Below are 18,530 nucleotides of genomic sequence, written 5' to 3'. Positions count from 1 at the left end.
ACATTTAATGTGGTAAACACAAATAATAATTCTACTAATGGAGGAGACGGCCTTGGTGCCACTGTCTGCTCTCTGATTATGACTCTGATCCGTCCTGAAGGGAACAGCCAGGAGACACCGTGGTGCCCAGTGACCAGCGTCTGCTACAGCTGCACAGAGGAGGAACTACATGTCAGGGCTTCTAGAGGGGGGGTGGGGGGGGTATTTCAGGAGAATCATGCAGATAGGCCCTTAAAGAAAAAGAAAAAAAAGAAATGTAAACTCTTCCTGCGTTGTTTTGCATATCGTTCGGCGACAATGCTAAAACTTGTGTGTGTTTGAGTCGGGATGTTTCTCCACATAACCGTGACCTGCTCCCCCCCCTGTGGATGTACTCTGGTGGACACTGACTGATAACTACTCTGCATTCCTGGCCAGACTGGGCGGGCGGGCGGGCGGGCTCTGGGTGCTCCGGGGGTGTGCTGAGGGGAGGGTGGGGGGGTGGGGCACGATGTCACCATGACAACGGGAGGTTGTGCTCAGACGCGACTGGCCGGCCTGCAGCAGTAGGTGCAGCTCCTCAGGCTGTCCCGGTCCGTGCTGCCCTCATTGCTCCCACGGCGGCCGTCCTCATAGTGTGACACTGGGTGGTGGAGTAGAACCAGCAGCAAATTAATTTAGAGGGAAAATCTGTCATTTCAAAACTGAGGATTTTTTCCACTTATGTGTCTTAAAGGGATAGTTCAACATTTTGGCAAATTGGCCCATTGCGTAGGAGTAGGTCCGTTACCTCATCAAATACACAATCCAACAACTCCAAAATGCTCTGGTGCACAAGTTGTGACCTGCACATTCACCACACTATGAGATAATAACAGAACGTTACGAGACAGAGTTGGCAAATTCATGCAAACCACTGATGCGCGTTGCCTCGACAACTCCGTCTCGTAACGTTTCATTATTATCTCATAGCGTGGTGAATGTGCAGGTCACAACTTGTCCATGAGAGTGTTTTGGAGTTGTTGGATTGTGTATTTGATGAGTTTGATGAGGGAAACCAAGAAATCCCATTAGCCTCCGTAGTGTAGCTCTGAGCAGCTTGTGGCTCTGCTCCGCTGTTCTAAAAACAGCTTGCACTGACAAATAAAGGTAACAAACCTATACTGCTTTGACTATAGGGATTAGCACGATCTGATATCACCAAGTAAACAACAGCCCAGGACTAACCCTAAACCTAAACCTAACCGGTTGGTTATAACAGCGCTCCTGGGCTCAGATTCAGATTCAGATTCAGCTTTATTTGTCCTTTGCAAGGAAACTTGTTTTCACCCCTGGCTGTTAATTACTTGGTGATATCAGATCATGCATAGGCATTATGGCAATGGGCCAATTTGCCAAAATGTTGAACCATCCCTTTAATAGCTCTGCAATCACGCCTTTGTGCCAGCGGAAATTCCACATGGAACATACAGGGGAGCTTCCTACAGCACGCCAAGTAAATGTCCATTTTTCCTAAGTCATCTCAAGTGTTCATCTAAGTAAACAGTTCCATGCTTTAGATAATCTTTCAAACTGCATGTGGATCTGCTGCTGGGAAAACCAGTCACCATCAGCTTCAATAAACCTTGCCACACTGATGATTTTGCTTCACGCCCCCAAAGTAAGCTGTGTGGACCAGATGGTCTCCATTAGAAAGAAAAGTGATTGCAAATACAAATCGCACAAAGACATTCAGGACATTTATGAAATGTCAATTTACTCATGTTCAAATATAAAACTATACATGTTATAATAATTAATAAATGTTTAAGAAATTTGAAAAATCATTGTCGGACTCAAAGATATGTGTGGAGGCCTTGAGGATCCATCCATCCACCCAGTGTTCATTGCTTTCATTTAGGACTGAGCAATTAAATCAGGTTTAACTGAAATCACAATAAGTGAAATATCAAAATGATATATACAGTATATATATATAATTTTGATATTTCACTTAATGTGTGTATAAAGTTCACTATTGTAACCTAATGATGTCACACTCTAAAAAGCTATTGAACTCCAAACACCTTCAGAGGTTTCCTAAACCTGGTTCAGTATCAATCAATCAATCATTTATTTGTCATTGCCATAAATAACAACGAAATTCCGTTGGAGCATACAACCTTACATAGTGAAAAGTGCATAGTGCAAAATGTGCAATGGTGCAGTAGTCCATCATATTCTACTTTATTGAGATATGACCTGTATGTATCTGCCAAAAAGAATCACTATCAGATTTTTTTTGCTTATTTTTCAGCGCTGCTTTCATTAACTCACTCAGTCTTTAATGCTATAGTGGGATGTTCCGTTACTGAGTTGAGTCATACGTCTGAAACTGACTCAAAGTGAGTTTTCATTCGCTGTCAACTGCTAACTTACGGCTCTCCTCCTCCCCGTTCCCCAGATCATCCTCCTCCTCTTCCTCCTCCTCCTCCTCTGGCAGCAGATGTCCATGGCAGGGACTGGTGGGAGTTATCTGACTGGGTCCCTCGAGGCTGGTGCCCAGCTGCAGCTTCCTCATGTGACGCACCACCGCTGTGGCATTAAACGCTTGCTACACAGACAAAGAAGAAGAAGAGCCACTGAGAGAGGGGAGCAGCGAAGGGAAAGAGACTGTGCTCTAACTGCTGCCGGTCTTAATACTGCTCTTTCTGAAGGTTGTGCACTCACCTTCCATTTACTTTTGGCAAAGTTCTTCTTGATCTGAGCGCTGACTGATTCGTGGATGTTCTTGTCCAGAGCTGTGTCTCCACAGATCCTGCAAAGTCAGATAATTTGTCAAACAGAAACACTAAAAAACTTTCAAATATGATTTGATTGTTTCCTTTTTTATATGCATGATTTCAAACTTAATATCAGATGATATCAGATTTCATAATAATTCAGATGAGGAAATTATGAACAGATTGAAAACATTTTAGCTACAGCTCTACTATTAAATAATTCTTTAAAAATTATGTTTTTATTGTATTATTTTTTTGGTTTCCATATAGAAGCATGCAGAAAACGAATAACATAAGGCATGTAAAGGCAGCAACATTCTCACACATAACTCTAGAAAGCCTTGCAAACTTATAATAAGTAAGCCTCATAATAAGCCAAATAAGTATCTGATAGATACATCTCTTACCAACATTGAAACATTGAAAAAGTGAAACTGTGTGTCAGTTCTTGTGATCATTAACTCTTTCCTACCATGGATGCTGGAGGGCCTGCTCACACGTATATCTCTTCAAAGGATCTTTCTCCATCAGGTGACAGATGAAGTCTTTGGCTGTGAACAAAAAAAAACAAACAAACAAAAAAAAACATATTAATAGAATCGGACCTCTTACTTTAGATCCTCTGGAGATATTTATAGCTGCATAAATGATGGTACCTGAATCTGAGATGTCATCCCAGTACGGGGAGTCAAATTCATACTCTGCTTTCAGAATCTGCTCAAATAACTTGGCATCATTTTCATCATAGAACGGAGGATATCCACACAACCTGGGAGGTAGAGGTATTGGAGCACATTAAAACTAAAACATATAAATATGAATACATATATGAATATAAGAATAAAAATATTACTTTTACTTCTCAGGAATGAACATGTTCAGACTTACAGAATGTAAGAAATTACTCCTATGGACCAGCAGTCTACTGCTTTGCTGTACGGCTTCTGAGCAAGCACCTCAGGAGCTGCAACACACACACAGACACACACGGCACATATTGGAAATATATGAGCAGCAGTGAGGGTAAATTCAAGTAATCTTGACCTCCTAGTAATACCATGTGATCTGGTAAGTCAAGTTAAACAGGTAGAGAGCACTTCTGAAACACTTGCAATTGACTCAGTCGTAGATGAAAGAGCCTCTCACAACGCACTGAATAAAGAGGGGATATCAGCTGAAAGCACAAGTGCCACGCTCACATGAAAGAGAAGGGGGGAGGTGAGGAGAGCCTGACAGAGTGGAGGACATGAACTGCCTTACCCACGTATCCAGGAGTACCGCAGGCTGTGGACATGACGCTGCCTGCTCCCTCGATCTTCGACAGCCCAAAGTCACTTATCATGATCTTGGAGTCTTCGTCCATGCTGTAATACAGCAGGTTCTCAGGCTGCGGGAACAAGAAGACATGATCAAAGGGGATCCAAAAAAAAAAAAAAAAAGGGTTGGGTGCGGGAAAGGGGTTAGACTGAGCCTTTACATCTCTGTCGTCTGCTGAAATACCTTCAAGTCTCTGTGGACGATCCCCATGTCGTGGAGATATTTGACTGCGTCTAAGATCTGGTGGATGAGCTGGCTGGCATCTCTCTCTGTGTAGAAACCTTTCTCCACGATCCTGTCGAACAGCTCACCTCCAGACACCCTGGCAGTGAAAGTCATGGGAACAAGGTCCCACACCCATGTATGAGTATAGGTTGTAGACATTTGGACCCTCTGGCCTGTAAATGAAGAGGATTAACCAGCCACTTTGGCAAGTTTTCTACTCTCTTCTCTGCTGGCCATTAAGGGTTTCTGGTTTTCCTCAGGTCTCCAGGAAAATGTAGTGTTATTGTTCTAAAATGCTGAATAGAGCACATAATATAAATATATTTTAAAATAATACTTGTCATGTTTTAATCATGTAATTCTAACTCATAAAATAGACTGCTTGTAAACATTTGCTTGACCCAGTTGAAACAAGGTATGTGTGAGCCCACAATCAGGTAACACCACCTGATTTTAACCAGGAAAAACCCTGTTGTTCTCCTGTTCCATGGAGTTTTCTAAGACATTAGAGCAGTGTTTTTCAACCTTGGGGTCGGGGTTGGGGTCTCTTGGAATTTAAATGGGGTCGCCTGAAATGTCTAGTAATTGAAAAAAATTACTGATAAAAATATATTTTTAACTAATTATCATTCTTTTTAAAATTATGGTTAAAAACACCACACACAATCTTAAACATCTTAAACAACTGTATTTTATACGTTCACTTTCTCGAATATAAATCAAGTTCAAATAAAATGCAGCATATAAAAATGTCTGAGCTGGGTCGCCAGACATTTGTGATGTCAAAATGGGGTCACAAGCCAAAAAAGGTTGGTAACCACTGCATTAGAGACTAGGGATGTCTTACATGTTCTGCAATAATACGAATTGATACACTGAATATATTGAATGTAAAGATTATTAAGCATATTGATCATTTCATTTTAAACAATCACATTTGATTAATTCCACACAAAATTATGCTAATATTGTTATGATATTTGTTAAAAAAATCTCATGAGTATATTAAAGTATTGATATTAAAACATATACCAAAAGGCTATTTATAATTTTTGGCCATAAAAAGTCATTCTGGCCAGTAGATTTTTAAAGTGGCTTGTGAGCCAAACAATTAAAGTTTGAACCCTGGTTTAAATCAATATTTTCATTATTATTATTATTAATAATAATTATTATCAATAGTTTTCAACCAAGCACTTATTAAACTCACAGATTGGTTCTTGTGTAAGACAGATAAGGAGGAGAACTTACAGCTGCATGACCAGGTACAGGTGAGATGTACTTTCAAAGATGTCCTCCAGTGTAACGATGTTGGGATGTTTGATTCTGAGGAAAACAAGCGGACACCGACACACTGACAGTCAAAACCAATGAGAATGTGCCACATTCTTCTTATGCTTACTGTCAAACGGTCACCAGATGGCATTCTTGCTGCATAAGTCAGATTTAGAGAGTCTTTTATTTATTAATTTTTGGACAGCCCTTCAGTTCACCCTCTTAGCAGAAATATACAAAATGACAAAAAAAAATGTTTTAGCAAGAACAAACACAGCAAAGCTTAGATGGACTGCTAGCTCGTGTGATAATGAGAGTGACGGCCGTCTGCAGCTGGAAGCTCTGACAAAGAACGGCTTTGGATTTTATGGCGACGGCACGACGGAGTGACTGTGAGAAGAAAAGAAAGTAGAAAAAAAATGCTATTCTTGCACACAAAAACTAGATTTGGATCATTTATTGTGATGAAGCAGCCGAAAGACAGGCGAGCATCTCTAGAGCACATGAACTGGGCATCGCTCTAACACAGCAGCAGCAGCAGCAGCAGCTGAGAGGGACTAATGTGACCTAGGAGAACGAGAGAATCCCTTTTTTATTTCTCTCTGTTCTTTTTAATTTTAACTTTCTTCATGTCTCTTGCTCTCCTTTGTTTTCTGACCACTTTGAGTTTTTTTGGCCAAACTCCATTCTTCCTTGTTCTTCCTCGTCCCTCTCTGTCTATCATACCCCCACAACCCCCCTCTCACCACTTCTCCACCCTCCATGTCTCTTTCTCTTTCTTCAATACACTGCTGCGGGGAACTCCACACCATCTCCGCCTCTGTGTGCTGTTGCCCTGGCAACAGGGACACTAAAAATAGGTCTATCTTCTTTACTCCTGACATTTCCGGTGCACAATCCTACTGTTTCTACTGACACCATGTATTTAGTCACCCATACAATTGACCCCTTGCATGTATATTCTGCAACTTGTGCATGCATTGTTGGAAGATGTGTGTGTGTGTGGGTGTGCGTGCGCTGACTAATCGTGAAGTGACAGCTGAAGTTGGATGGCATCACCTGTGTAGTACCGCGATCTCATTCTCAATGTTGTTCTCTTTGCCTTCCAAGGCTTTCTTGGGGATGCACTTGATGGCCACCAGCCTCTGGGTCCTCTTCTCCTCGGCTAAAACCACCTCGGAGAAAGCTCCCCTGTCAGAGAGGCAGTGGAAACACACACACATTAGAGAAGGAATGAGAAGTGTGTGGGAGTGTGGGGTGAAATGGACAAGGATCAGAAAGCTAAAGGAAAGTAGGACTCCCTCTTCTTGGGCTGCAGGCCGTGGAGGCTTGAGTGTGTTACACAATAGAAGGTAATAATGTGAAATCCTTCTTGACATCTTTTCAGTGCGGTTGATTTTTTTCTTTTTTTTCCCGCCTCATTGAATTGATTCCCAACTGACCCAAACCCTGACACTGGTACTTTTGAATAAAAGATCTCCTAATACACTGCAATCAACCATCTGTGTGTGTGTTTGCAGGGCATGCGTGTGGTGTTTAGATGAATAATTCAAAATGGTGACATTACTGAGAGGTTTAGGGAACGGAGAAAGGCTCGCGAGGTGAAGCAACAGTCACATGGAGACATTTATAGGAACAGCAGTTGCTTTGAAAAAAAAAACTATTTTTAATCCATTCAATAATGGATGCAGTAAATGTAGTGTGGCTGTTTCTGAGGGAGACTAGACTGCATTATGGATTATGGTCTGGTGATGATGAGAGGGAGAATAGTGTGTATTTACACAGTCTCCCCACAGGAGCGTGGGAGGGAGCTCAGGAGGAGGCCTGAACACACACACACACACACACACACACACACACACACACACACACACACACACACACACACACACACACACACACACACACACACACACACACACACACACACACACACACACACACACACACACACATTGTCAGCGACCGCAAGGGATCCTTCACATGTGTGTGTGAAACAGCACCGTCATGCAACGCGCTCAAAGGAGCAAATATCTCTTCGTCTTCTTCCCCCGTTCATCGCACCGTGGTCCATCTGCAACTTCAACCCCCCCTCCCCTCCCGAAAGTCTGACTGCGACCTTAAATACAAGGATGCAGACCTCACTGTTGCTGTTGCCAGTGGCAACCCTGCGACAAGGAGGCAAACATCTCTGGCTTTATGTTCAGTTCTGCTTTTGATGCTTATTAACACTTAAGCAAAAAGGCAAATAGTTATTGTGCGACCTTGCTCTCCATGTGATCCCCCCACCCCCACCCATCATCATGTCATAACAAGCGCTCAGTGCTAAATCGTGGAGATGGCTTTGCAGTTTGCACCGTGGCCATCTTGTGCTCAACGAACCAGCGCAGCAGAAATGTTTGCATAGTGAAGCTGATGCACAAGGAGCTGGAGCCAATTCTCACACACATCTCTGGTTTCATTTTTTTTTTTTTTTTAGAGTCCTTAAAATAATCTCAAAGCAAAATCACATAAAGCTCCAATTCCCTTCAACCCATAAAAGCATCTTAATGTGTTTAAGTCGGCAGCTTCTGCATCCAGGGATTCATCAGAGGGGTTTAGGAGCGCTGAACTTCTATTATGGTTCAGTAACAATCTATTTAGGCGTATTGGCTGGTTTGAAATGGGGGAGTCAGATGGCTGTGGCTACGGGGCCGAGGCAGCTGAAGGTGAGAACAGCTGTGTCCATAGATCATTAAAAAACGTGGGACATACTTCCTCGATGAAAACAGCATTTCTCTTGTTTCAAGATCAGATATGTCTTGGATGGAGAGGAAATTTTGCTTATGAGCTTTCAAACTGGCGTAAAAAAAATTGCATTAAAGGAGAATACCGGTCATTTTCTAAGTAACGCTCTACAGCTCTAGGTCCCCAAGTGAGACCATAGAAAAAAAATCTGAGAAAAATATGTGCAGGCTGGACCTAGCTCTCCTCCTGCTAGCTGCGCTACACTGCAGTTAAACAGCAAAGTAATGGGGGCAGTTCTTCTAACCCCGACTTTGGCCTCTATATAATGCTCAAAATATCACTACACATGCTTTGCAACATCCACTAGTTCCTTACCACACAACCCTGAGTGTGAATGACTCTGTTAATGTGAGAGAGCAGTGCTACATGTGTGTTTTTATCACGTAGTTCTGTTTACTCTAGCTTCCAGGGTAGACCTTACTAGTCGACTGTCGAGCTCGGGACTGTTTGACTGGTGGATGTTGCAAAGCATTTGTAGTGATATTTTGAGCATTATATAGAGGCCAAAGTCGGGGTTAGAAGAATTGCCCCCATTACTTCACTGTTTAACTGCAGTGTAGCGCAGCTAGCAGGAGGAGAGCTACGGCCGGTCTGCACATATTTTTCTCTGATTTTTATATGGACTATGAATTCTCCTTTAAGTTCAACTGAGCCCAAACTGAGCCCAAACTGTCTCTGAATGAGTGCATGAGAGCGGTGAGATCCTCAAAATTAGTCATTTTCAAGCCATGCATGCAGCATAGCCTCCAGAAAAGGCAACATCGGTCCAGCCCATCGTCTTGTTCCACATTTAAATATCATTACAACTATTGGATGGAAGCTTGTGATTACATTACCTATTACAAAATTGCTACATGCCATTTAGAGCAATAGTATTCCAGCAAACACTATTAACAATTTATACTGTGACCTAGTCTCTTGCATAGATCCGATTATTCAGACCTTTCTTATTACTACGATTAATAGAGGGTAGTTTCCTATGACTGCGTGACTGCATGTGAGCTGGGCAGTCGGTTGAAAAGATATTTAGAACTATCCGTCTGCATCATTTCACTCCACAGTTCTGAGAGACAGAATGACTAAGAACAAATGAAAGAGCCAGAGGAGGATGTACACATAAACACACACGCATGCACAGTTTTCTACTGTTGCCGTGAGACACGTTGTAATTAACCATCCAGTTGCTCATTTCTCCTTGGAGACATAGTAGGGGTGGGCTCTCAGCGGGTTTGGGAGAGGAACACAGGATGGAGGAGGAGAGGAAGCGACTGTAGCTGTTACTCTTAATGAGATTTTGTGAAGCACTAATGGCGACATCTCTGCATTAGACAGGAGTCAAATTGGTTTATGTTACTGTATATAGATGGATAGATAGATTTACTTTATTGATCCCAAACTGGGAAATCCTTAAATAGACTGCAGTTTATTCCATGTCCGATTGAAACATATAGTCTCATTTACTCCATAAGCAATCTGCAACAAGCTGAAACTTTCTGACACATCATTTTTTCAAATCTATTTTACGCCAGAATGCAATCCTGGAACACAAATCTAAATAAATAAGTTTCACATGAGTCACTGGTCTCCAGACTCATATATGACGCGTCTGTCAGCTCGGCTGTTTGTGTGCACATGAACAAGATTACAGCACATCTTCGGAGATTGTAACAGATAAACTTAAACTGCATTACACAGATAGTAATAGATGGATGGATGGAAGGATGGAGAGATAGATTTAGGCATAAAAGCATTCATTAGTGCTTAAAGGTAGAGTAGGAGATCCTGGAAAATGGTTTGAGCAGGCCACATTTTGAAAATACACAATTCAAAAGTCCAAGCCCCTTTCTTCAGACTTATCTCTGAACCTCCAGAGCGCAGGAACATGCATGTTCTTTTCTGCCATAACGTTGCTGCAACTCTCGTTGAATTTAGAAAGCTAGCATAAGCTCTGGCTCTGGCCTCGTCTTTTTCGTATCGTAAATCTTTGAAATCATTTTTCATTTATTGTGAAAGAGCATTGAATTAATTGGTTGCAATCGGGGTGTGAAGAGGATTTCAAGCAATACAGTAAAATAATGCTCCAGAATAGACCCCTTCGCGGCCTACGTCACTGTGACGTTACGACGTCCGCTGGAGGCAAAACAACTGGCCCAGCATCTGTTTAGACAGGTGTCTACTGTGTATGGGACAGGTTTATTAATTTTGAACATATGTTATGCTCAGCAAAGATGGAAAACATATAATATGTTCTGTTTAAAAGTGTAAGAATAGAAGGAAAGAGACGGATCCAGAGCAGCATTCATTTACAAGCACCGATTAAACTTCTTGTAAATAAACGTGTACTCTGCCCACAGACTGTATATAGCCCCCGGCTCTCTCCTTGTGTCAGTCCGAGTTTTCAACGGGCCAGCCGAACAGCACGACTGAACGTACTTCATGGGTTCTGATTGAAAACATTTAATAGCTTGGGTCGCGGTGGCTTCTTTTTCCTTTTTTTTGCCGCGGTCCGGTCGAGAGTTAATGCTCCTGACGTGAGTCCGGGGCTGCATCGGGTCCAGGCTTCAACACCTGCTTGCGGAGCTGACCAGGTGAGAACGGTAGCAGGACTGAAGCAGCTTAGAAACTGTTCAAACGGGTGATTGTGGGCTTTCAGAGATTTGGTACATTTACAAGAACTATAGCAGAAAATAGAAATAGACCCGGCCGGTGTCTGTTTGAGACTCAGCTTTTATTTAAGAATTTGCGGTAGCCGACGGTCTGGAGTCAACTTTTTAAAATAACACTCACAGTCTCAGAGGGTGCGGTGTACTAACGTATTCACTAAAATATGCCTTTTCCTCGTCCATTCTTGAAAAAACTGTCCTTTAAATCATGCTAACCAGCATTTACAAGCTACCGCGTTTGAGACATTTTGCCTCCAGCTAAGCCCTGCCCACCCGGATGTTTACAATCTGTGAAGGGGTCTATAAGATTTCCTCCCCTACCTTTAATCGCTAAATTCAAATCTGTAATCTATTGAGTTGCAGCTTGAAAATGGAAGAAATGTCTCAATTAGTCAACTGTTTCAATGCGCAAATCTGTTAGCAGCGTCCAATCAAAAGCCATCAACTAAATTCCCCTTGAAGTACTGTCAAAAAAGATGGTAAACATGAAACTCAACTGCTAATTATTGGAAATGTGGGTATGACTTAATTCTATAATATGTTATTACCTAGGACAGCGTTTAGGGAGAACATTATTACAGGCATTTACAGCTAATGGGGATCCTAACAAATAAAACAAATAAAACAAATTTAGACATGTCATTTTGAATTGACATTATTATTTTGGATTTTAGGTGCTGAGTGAGACTGTGTCAGCTAACTTGAAGCCATGTTGTAGAAATATGACTTTGTGGTAGCTGTGTTGTCTAAAGAGCCTCTTCATGGCACACTGGTTAAAGCCTGGGGACCAGAGCAGAGACTTTCACCACTTGATTCTCTTTTCCAGAGGATTTCCATGTATGCACTTAACTGTTACAGATGATTTATTGGCTTAAGGGCTAATGAAAGTAACACTCAGTAAACAGGGGTTCTTTAATAAAGCTAATATTGTATTATTAAATGAAGACGCATTCAATAACTATTATGAATGTCAGTGAGTTTGGATGCTCAGTGCAATCAGTGCACAGGCAAACATGGAAATGTACTGTAACTCCAGGTAACATCACATGCATCAACATGCTACAGCAAACAAAGGAGGAGACGGAGCAGTGTCTGATCCAGGCCTCTTCTCAGTTCAGGTGTACTCTGATAGGTTGAGAGACTATGTCCTGCCCTCCCAGGACTGAGAAAGACATAGCATGTGACATAGAATGTGAATTATATTGTGTCTGAAGTCACGTCACTCTGTATTAGACCACATTATAACTGGGCTATTCTGAACTAATGGACGGCAGCTAAAAGCAAAAGGCTCGACACATGATTAGGAGTGTGATGTAATTAAAGCCCAGTGCATCTCCCTCACAATGATGGATGTTCACTGGGATTCATGATGGGTTTTTTGTTGTTTTGTTTTTGTTTTTTGCATTAGAGAGATGCACTATCAATCAGACAGTCGGATCCTTTGGACCTGTTGCAGGTAGCTAGTGCCATCCATCAGTGTATTGATCTTACCTAGTGCAAGTGCTCCCTTCAAGCCCAACATGCCTCCCGAAGTCCCAAAAAAAGCTTTCTCTTTTTAGCCTAATCCATTTTGTGTGTGTGTGTGTGTGTGTGTTTGCCGGTCAGTGCATGTGTGTGTTTGAGTGGTACATGTGCAGACATACAGTATAATTTCTTTCCAATCAATCTTCACATCCACTCTTTTATTATGAAAATCAACATCTTGTAGATTTGATTCATAAAAAAATAGCTTGGGTCTATTCACTAACAATTGTGCAAGGATCTCCATCTATTCTGCTAAAGTCATGTGTAGGTCAATCCTCTCCTCTCAACTCAGCTGCTTTACTTATTCTATAAACAATCCAACAAGCACAAGTGCTTTCCAACAGTGTTTAGTCCTACACAGTCACAATGTTTATTCTCCTACACGTGACCCACCTGGACCCAAGTGGCTCTTGAAGCTGCCCTACACCACTCATGTTCATTTTTAGTTGTCCTCTGTTTCTAGGTGCAACATTCAACAACCTATCATGAGCCAAATACCCACTCTATCTTTCAATACCAGCTATTTAAAAGACAGAAAGAATGCAATTCAGTATTGAATGAAATAGAACCAGGACCATAAGTGTTGCTCGTGCTGCTGCTTCTGCTGAGAATCAACACCGGATTCTGCAGCTCTTTGCAGATTTGTTGTTTAGCCTCATCAATTTTTGCGTGTTCGTGTAACTTTCGTTCTATCACAAAACTGTTGTAGTTTTGTGATAGGGATATTCAAAAGGAGAGCCGAGCATCAGCAGCACGCCTGAGAACAAGTGCTCTGCTGTGGTTGGTTTAAACATTTACCACCGTGTTGCGGTCTGAAATTGTTTTGTTAACTGGCCCCATGCTCTTCATTCCTGTCAGACAAGCTGCCAGCTCACCAGGATGTGTCTGTCCACAGGACTCATAAAATCAACTTCACTACGCCTAATATAACTAACCCTCTAAGTACATGAAAACACCAACCCCTGCAGAGTAACTTCAAGGTGTATTTAATGAAGTTATGCATGATGAGATGTCAACAGAAAGACAATGTTGACACAGAACCATATTGATAGTAGGAGTAACTGCTTTACTCTCTCCTCCTATAAAAAACAACAAATGTAAATGTCAAAAACTATAACTCTGGACCATATGGACAATGTGTGATATTGAGGCCAAATTTGCTTTTCCTCTATTGTCATCTGGTTTCAGTTCTGTTCTCTGCTTCTCACCTACACAAGTACAATGGAAAATGTTTGAAATAGTGACTGAGACACAAGTCATAAGATCTACATGTTAACCAGCCATTTGAAATACTTTTAATCATTACACCAACAAGTGAAAGGGATAGTTTAACATTTTGGCAAATTGGCCCATTGCCATAATCCCTATAGTTTTAGGAGTAGGTTTGTTACCTTTAATTTTCGGTGCAAGCTGTTTTTAGATTGGCGGGGCAGAGCCGCGAGCTGCTCAGAGCTACGCTACGGAGGCTAATGGAATTTTTTGGTTTCCCTCATCAAACTCATTAAATACACAATCCAACAACTCCAAAACACTCACATGGACAAGTTGTGACCTGCACATTCTCCATGCTATGAGTTAATAACGTATAACTATGTAGCATTCCGACACACAAATTAAATACTCAAAACTACTTGCACTTTTGAAGTCAGTCTGCTGAGCAGCCGTGTCTGGAATGTAGTTCCAGCTACGCATTTGCCTTGAAAACAACTCTGTCTCATAATATTACATTATTATTTCATAGCGTGGTGAATGTGCAGGTCACAACTTGTCCAGCAGAGCGTTTTGAAGTTGTTGGATTCGGAGATGGAGTTGTTAGGCAGCTTGTGGCTCTGCTCCGCCGATCTAAAACAGCTTAATTAAAGGTAACGAACTTAGTCCTAAAACTATAGGGATTATGGCAATGGGCAAATTTGCCAAAATGTTGAACTGTCCCTTTAAAGACTAGTGGTGCTTTTATATTGACTGTACTGTATTTACCTGCAAGCTTGACCTTGTGCTCACAGAGCATCACTGATGACTATTGCCTTTGGAAAACAGCTTAAATAGTCCATGAGTAGGTAACATTGCTTTTAAACCTTTGATGATGTAATTGAAACTGTTTGTGCAGATTCTTCTTGAATGAGCAACTCTAACCAGGAATACCTGCTGGGGGAACGGCTCCACATGAAATAGGACACAGACATTCTTGCCTACAGTACCTGTTTGATTTTTACAATTTGCTAGAGGCTGAGCTAACTGGCAGCTTCCTTTGACTACAGGTAACTTTTGACAGAAAAGCGCCAGCTACTTTCCCAAAATGTCAAACCATGATGGTTCTATTTGACATTATTAATTGATATTAACAGAAATATGGTTCTTATTCTTCTGCCTTTAAAAGTTTCCATGGCACTGAGACACAAAACGTCATAACAACAACTTTATCTATAACAGAGATAGTGTACTGTTTACCTGTCCTTTTCATTTCATTCTCAGTTTGTAACATTATTCAAGCCTTACAGTGTAAATGAGAATGACAAAAAAAGTCAAAACAGGTGTGATCAAAGACTGACAGCTATGATAACTGAGGAGTGTTTCTTTATTTTCTATCTGCTATAACCCTACCTTCGGGACATCTTGTCCTGAAGTGGACTCCAAACAGAGGTGGGGCTGTGAGGATTAGCCACATCTGAATATAATATTTCAACATAAATCAATTAACTTCACGCACTGAATTCCTGGATAAAGCTCCACTGTAATCTTCTCTCCGAGCATAAGGAGCTTTCCGTCAACACATTAATTCTGCCCTCTGCCAGGTCCAGCTATAGTGACAGGAGGGAGAGAATATTACTACGGCTTTCTTCTGAAATGAAAACATATGATCCTGACAATTGACTCTTTCAATCCTTGTTATATAAGACTTAACATCATCCCTCTAAATTACAGTCACTGTTTCAAGTTGCTGTGAAGTCTTGGTGGAACCGTAACAGAAGTTATCAGCGTTCAGCAGCAGTCATGATTCTTCATATATACACAGCCCGGTAGTCAGAGTGCAAAGCACACACAGCATGCATAGCTCTGAGACAGACTGACGGAGTCTTATTTGGCGTCCTCCTGCAGGACTCAACATACCCAGACAGCCTCATCATCTACCCACTGATAGTTCACTTTTTTTTTTGGCTGTGCACCAGAGTTGTGCAGTCATTAATATCTGATTCTGTGCAGCCTCTCTGGGGAAGCAGGTGTGATTCCAAGAAGAAAGAAAACAACCACACTCCATATGGCACGCTCGTGTCATCGCAGGTGGACATGTGCTAGGTCACTTGTACTTGGTTTTAGGGGGGTGGGGTGGGAGGGTGGAGACGTGCCCCTCGGCCATCTGGGCTCAATCCTGTTCCCCTGGAGCTTGCAGTCACAGGTCTGTGTGAGTCCAGCCCTAAACATTACTATCCGCCAGCCAGGCAGCCTTCCCCTAGCCGAAGATTAATTCTGCAATTTATTGTAAGAGGCATATTAAATCAAAATGTAAATGTAAATATAATCTATTTTGGACTCCGGACTGTCTGGCAATAATAAAATGCAATCAGAGCCGCAGGAGATATAAGTTGCCACCTGGTTCCATGTGGGTGGATTGAACCTGGGGTTTTCAGGCAAATTGCTGCCAGAAGTTGCAGAAGCAGGTTTGTGTCATCAGCTTGTGTCCAACGTTTCCTCACCATCTACTCTCTCTTACAGGAGCGAGTGGTTAATGTGTGTTTCCACAGCGAAACAGTATTGTTGTTTGGTGAGTGACAAAAACCTGCATGCAAAATCAAATCCAAGCCACATCTAAAATAAAATGTATTCATGTTTTTAACACTTTTGCCTTTATGTAAAATAATATTTTCTTTCTCTGACCGGTCAATCCATAAAACTTATCTGCGATCCAGAGTCACATTGGCAAGAGAGGGGAGGATAAGAAATGCAGTGGGAAATGGTTGAGTCAGCATCCAACAGTGGCCAAGAACAAGACAAGCCTGAGTCAAAGTAGACATAAACCAAGGGCACATCCAAAGTGTCAATCAAGTTTCTTGAGACTTCAGAGTCCAGACTGAAATTCTGCAGTGCTGGCAGCGAGTGATGGGCCCCTTTTTGACCCCTCGGTTTCTTCAGCACTATGTAAAACATGTATTGTGGGTACTGGCACGTACCCGTCCATTACAGTGCATACAGACTGACAGCCCCAAAAACCAACCAGGGCTAATGTGCTGCCTGGGTGTTTGATTTAAACATTGTACAATCCAGCATCAACATCTTACTGATTTCACTAAAGCCATCCTGAATGGTTTCCAACCCATATTTAGAGGTCAGTTTAAACCACACAAAAACATTATGTTGTGTTTGTTAGTGCTGGATTCATATTCAACGGCTTTGAGGTGTCTGCTGCTGAATCGTCTGCAGCTACCAACTCATGGAGCAAGATGGAACCAGTCCAACAAAGGTAAATTCAAATGATTAGAAACGGCCTGATTGCCTGAGTTTTCAATGCACCAATGTTTACCCACATTGAAACTGGAGAAATCATGGGTCTCTCTATAAGGGCCACATGGTGCCACACTTTGCCCAGCCTCATCCCGATAACAGCACTAAATATACAGTGTAGAACTTACGTTCCCAGAACTTCTTTGAAGTCATAATGCTCTTTGATGTCTGATGTCTTCTTTTTCCATCCATTTCCATCCTCTCCAAGAGGCATCCTACAACGCTGATCGGATTCGCCACACTACAGCTATGGGGCAAGAAGAACAGAATAATAAAAATAAAAATAAACTCTGAATAAACTGAGAGTATGCAGTTTACTTTGAACCACACACATGTGCACTCAGACTTTTCCTGGAAGACAAAAATTCTCCCCAGCAGGAATTCTATATGAGTTTGAACCACTTTCCTGTCTTGTCTCTATTACAGCCATCATTCCAGCAGTGGTAAGGTAACAGATGGAACTTGACTTGAAACATTACACCACAATTCACTCTGGCACTGTTTAACCTGCTTAATTAAGAGCATTTACAGTGCAAGAAACATTCTGCCTCTGCATCCGTCCAATCGATCCATTACACTTTGGCTGACTGATGTGACTGTTGCTTAAAACCTGCAGTCATTAAATAAACCATTGATTTTCCTGATGAATAGCTTTGATAGCTGCATCTCAGCATAGTTTTTTTTTTTAACGTGCTGCAGTCTCATGTTTCTTAAATATTTGCTCTTGTGACATTTGATTTATCAGGTGGGAGAGATTGGAGAGATAGCTTTTATGAGGCATAGAAATATGTGAAGCCCTGACTGGCACATAAAACAGAAAGATTAATATGAAACAAGACATAAAAATAAACTTGCATGCTGATAAAAAGATACAACCAGTACCCACACATCCTTTCAAAGAAAAAACAGAGAGAGAGAGAGAAGGACAACCACATTCTTCTTTGCAGACAACTGCAAATGAATAGCAACAAAATAAAAGCTTGAAAGTAGGGTAAACAGTCCAACATAGGCATGCACAAGAAAGAGACCATGTAGGCTTCCTTCGCAATAAAAAAAAACAAACGCATGGTCAGTAGAGGCAGATACCAGCTGGGAGACCTGTGTGCTATATTTAACATCCGAAGATGTAAACCATAGCTTTCTTTTGCTCTGATGGAAGAAAAGCTGAAATGCACGAACAGAAGAAGAGCTCTGATCAAATGGAAACTGTATTCCACTGAGAAACATTTGACAACCTGCTCTGCACTGAGGCTGCAGGGCGTGAATGACATGCAGGAGGGTAAATGGAAATCCAAAGGTTCAGTCGATGCAGTGTGTCTGCAATGCTGAAATGAGTCCGATTTTTTTTCAAAAAAATGTTTAGTCGTAGTGATCGTGCATGTAAGCTACAGTAAAGATAATGCGGTGTGGGTGTGCGCCTATACTGCAGCGCTCAAGGGTATGGCAGTCAAACGAAGGCAGCATCTTTAGGTCTGTATCAGGAGGCTGCAGACATGCGACA

The 18,530-nt window shown here is 41.7% G+C and overlaps 1 protein-coding gene across 1 annotated transcript; it reads right to left on the bottom strand.

Moving 5' to 3' along the window:
* Positions 1–518: 518 nt before the first annotated feature.
* On the bottom strand, positions 519–17,243 carry camk1a (calcium/calmodulin-dependent protein kinase Ia; the record flags this gene model as incomplete). Its single annotated transcript, XM_083971437.1, has 11 exons — positions 519–622; positions 2,398–2,572; positions 2,689–2,776; positions 3,214–3,292; positions 3,398–3,510; positions 3,630–3,705; positions 4,002–4,128; positions 4,242–4,380; positions 5,535–5,609; positions 6,618–6,749; positions 17,158–17,243. The coding sequence occupies 11 exons, from the start codon at positions 17,241–17,243 to the stop codon at positions 519–521; spliced, it is 1,194 nt and encodes a 397-aa protein (XP_083827563.1).
* Positions 17,244–18,530: the final 1,287 nt, after the last annotated feature.

This window comes from Trachurus trachurus (assembly GCF_905171665.1).
Source record: "Trachurus trachurus genome assembly, chromosome: 5".
NCBI lineage: Eukaryota > Metazoa > Chordata > Actinopteri > Carangiformes > Carangidae > Trachurus > Trachurus trachurus.
Note: the sequence above shows the minus strand (reverse complement) of the source record. Positions and strands in the feature narration are given on the sequence as shown.